The 3,867-nt window shown below is 36.9% G+C and overlaps 1 protein-coding gene across 2 annotated transcripts in view; it reads right to left on the reverse strand.

Annotated features, from left to right (window-relative positions):
* LOC103464728 (T-complex protein 11-like protein 1) overlaps positions 1–2,905 on the reverse strand; it is a 44,121-nt gene extending 41,216 nt beyond the window's left edge. For both annotated transcript variants that reach the window (XM_008409040.2, XM_008409039.2), the window contains exons 1-2: positions 2,810–2,905; positions 1,761–1,841 (exon numbers count right to left, since the gene is read on the reverse strand). In XM_008409040.2, coding sequence (XP_008407262.1) covers positions 1,761–1,839 — 79 coding nt within the window. In that variant the 5' untranslated portion in view covers positions 1,840–1,841; positions 2,810–2,905. The remainder of the gene's footprint in view (positions 1–1,760; positions 1,842–2,809) is intronic.
* Positions 2,906–3,867: the final 962 nt, after the last annotated feature.

The following is a 3,867-nucleotide window of genomic DNA, read 5'->3' on the forward strand; positions in this document are numbered from 1 at the left end:
GCAAACATGGCGTCATCACAGAGAAAACGCAAACGTGGTGTCATCAAAGACTAAACACAAACAGGCGTCATTAGAGAAAAGGCAAACGTGGCGTCATCAGAGACTAAACTCAAACTTGGCGTCATCACAGAGAAAACGCAGATATTTGGAAACAAGAGATTCTGTGCATTTTTTTGAAGTCGTCCAACAGTCGCTCAGAAGAAAACTCCAGGAGCTTCTGATAGACCTGAAGGAGGCAGAGCTGATGGCCCACATTGTGCATGAGTGGGTTCTCTCCGGGTACTCCGGCTTCCTCCCACAGTCCAAAAAAGTGAAGTGGTCTCTCTAAATTCTCTCTAGATGTGTGTGTGCATGGTTGTTGTCTCTGGGCTGCCCTGCGACAGACTGGCGACCTGTTCAGGGTGACCCCCGCCTCTCGCCCGAAACGTTAGCTGGAGATGGGCACCAGCAACTCTCCCGACTCCAATGAGGGACAAGGTTGTTAGAAAATGGATGGATGGATATTTTATGTAGAACTTTTATGGAGTCAAAAACACATCATCATTTGGGTTTTCCAAAAGGATTATGGTTCAAAACAAGTGGATGGATGAAAACATAAATGCTTCACTGGACTCAAAATCTGGTGAAGCATTTTGAGCTGGGTGATCTCCGTTCCAGGTCCTGTGGGAAACGTGGGATTAGCAGATGACTGAAGAGCAAACTAAGAAGCAATATAAAATGTGAAACTTTTTATATCTCTGTAAAGCTGTGTCTACCAGCAGTAAACGGTCAAAGTAGTTGATTATGTTTGTTCGATTGATTGCTTTACGTTCACTAGCAGTTGTAATTGCATTCCAGTTGATGCTATGCGACACATGATTTTTTTTTTTTTTTTTACCCAAAATGTTATTTGTGTGAGTAATTCTGTTTCTGCACTAATTCACGTTGTAAATAATCATAATCATAAAGTGTTTACACAGTTCAACTTACTGTAGACAACTCCAGATACAGGTCAAGCAATATGGGAAAAAGTGCCAGAAAGATTGGTCTCAAATACTTTTTCAGCTTTACTGTAGTCTAGAAGACTCAGCGATAAGAAAAAAACCCCCAAGATTTAAAATAGGAATGTCCAATCCGAAAGTCTTGTTTCACTATCTGTAATCAGTGCTGGATATCAAGCAGAAACACCCGACTGAACCCGACAGAACATTCAAATTTATTGTACAAATAAAACTGATAAATTGAGAAAAAGACAATAAAAGTCAAATTAAACTCAAATAATCAGCAGATAATGACAGATACCAATAGGACGTAATCTGGGATTTAGGAAAGCAAAGTCCCACAAAGTCTCTGTTTCATTATTATTTATGTTTCTGTATTTTATATCTCTCCAACATACACACACACACACACACACACACACACACACACACGTTTGCGTGGCTATCTTTGTTGGGACTTTCCAGTGAATTCCATTCATTTACACAACCTAAACCTTATCTTTACCCTAATCCTAATCCTAACCAAAACTCAATTAAGATCTTGGTCCTAAAATCTGACCCCTGACCCAAAAACAGCGTTTCCCCTTGTGGGGACAAGGATTGAGCAGGTCCCCACAATGTAGTATGTGTCAGGAAAATGGTCCCCACAAGGTATTATAAACACACACGCACGCACACACACATCCACGGATAATTAAAAGTGCCTTAGTAGTAATTCAATTACTAATAGGCTCTGAAGGTGTCTGAGGACAGGAGCTGTTCTAATAAAGCTTCACCTACCTGTAGGAGAGTCGAGTTTTTCCAGACTGGGAAGGTCAGCTGGGGAATCATCAAAGGGCTCTTCTCTTTGACCGGACATTTCTGCAGCAGCCAACATTTATTTTCCTCATTAACAAGACATAACTGGATATTTAGTGGAAACAGGTACTTACAGCTGCGACTAATCAAATGTAGGTATCTATAGATTTGTGTCTTTCTCTCTCATTGTTAGTAATCAAATGGTTTTTATGTCATACATTTGAATGGATCTTAACTATAGCATATGTTTTAATGTGGAGAAAACTTTTGAGTCAGTAATATAAAAACATATGTTAAATAATATAAAAAGGGCCAATGTTGGTCAATGAAAAACTATTTTGTTTACTTAAACAATACTGAATAATTAAATAATTAATTTAATTAATTAATGTATAATTTTTAATACTTTATACTGTATTTTATTACATATAAAAATAAAAATATTGGAGGTCAGCCAACTGAAAAATAACTTTAGCTTTTATTAGCACATTAAAGCTACAGTAGATGGTGTTATTATAAAGGTTAGTTGTAAGCTAACTTTCTCCCCTTTGCTCTTGTGTGTCGGTGTTACATTCAGGGCCAAATTCTTTAGAGTTTGAAGCCAATAAAATGACCGAACTCTTATTCAATTATTACTGTTAACGGTTAGTATGGGAAATAATGCAGAGATAAGCAGATGCATACAATTACAACAATACTTTGCAAATGATTAGTGCACATTACTTAAGCAACCTCCACGGAATTAGGAAAAGAGCTGCAAAGTTAGCAAAATTCAATAGTGTCAACGTTAAAAACGATTTTAGCACAAAGGTTAACATATTAACCATTAACCAACTAACTTTTCATTCTGTAGTTTAATAGTTAGATTCAAGCATTTCCAAATCCAGGACTACTAATAGGTAGCAATTTCTATCCGTTTTCTCAAAGTGAATAAAGTTAGTGTAAATAGACACATTCAGATACTAAAGAGGAGACTTTAAACTTAAACACATATAATTACACCGCTTTAAGCTTTTTAATATTTAACTTACCCGGTGTTGATTTTTAAATGACTCGAGAAATGAAACGTCAGACTGACAGTGAATGTCAGACTGACAGTGAATGTATCAGCCGTTTAAATGACGTCTGCGTCAACGTCCAAGTTCAAACCAGGACCAAACCATTTATGTTGAAATAAACGTGGAAGTTAAAAGCACACATTTTTGCGGCCCCGCTTCATTTTAACCTGTATGTGCGCCTCGGTTAAAACAAAATACAACCGTTTAAATATAAATTATTAACCTGTATTCATTTTAGTAAGAAATACCTCAGAAATGCGCAACTTTATTTAGTTTGATCCAAATCTCAAATCAAAACAAGAGGGCGTGTCTGTCCTGTAACTTCCTGCTGCTTTTCTCTCAGTTCTAATACAGTCCATCTCACCTGTTCTGTTTCTTTTTCTTTTTTTTTTTTTTAAACACAGTGGAAACAAAACGGAAAGCAGTCGATACTTTTGTAGAAACGCCCTTTTGTATAAAACAACTACTTGTGAACCAGAAAGATCGTGTTTCCTGCCCCAGCTTCGAGAAAGATAGGCCGAATTAAAGAGTCCGGATGAACCAATGTAAACAGTTGCAATAACTGTTTAAATTTAGACACACGTTTCAGTCTCCGTTAAATGTCCGAATTCTAGACACATTTAATAGTCACATCGTAACGTGTGATTTAATATATACCATTTGGGAAAGTTTTATTGTTGCCTTGACTCAAGATCCTGTTCCGTTGAACTGTAGGTGTAGAATTCCCTAAAACGTTTATTAATTAAAAGTTATTGGATTCGAAAAGTGAAATTCATCGAGATTCATTACACGGTGATATAGTCCTTGCGTTTCTGTGCAGTTAGAGGATTATGACTCATTTTCGAAATTCTACTACTCAGAAAGGAAATTTGCATCAAACTAATGAAAAAGACTTTAAAGTTTTAATTAACAAATGCGGGCTTCCTGAAAAGCACATTAATCTAATGTATTTGATCAGGATGTGCCTTTGCAGAGGCGCTACAGAAGCCCAGATTGGTTTAATAGCACCTTATCTTCATCCACTTTGGCTC

This window comes from Poecilia reticulata, linkage group LG5 (genome assembly GCF_000633615.1).
Source record: "Poecilia reticulata strain Guanapo linkage group LG5, Guppy_female_1.0+MT, whole genome shotgun sequence".
NCBI lineage: Eukaryota > Metazoa > Chordata > Actinopteri > Cyprinodontiformes > Poeciliidae > Poecilia > Poecilia reticulata.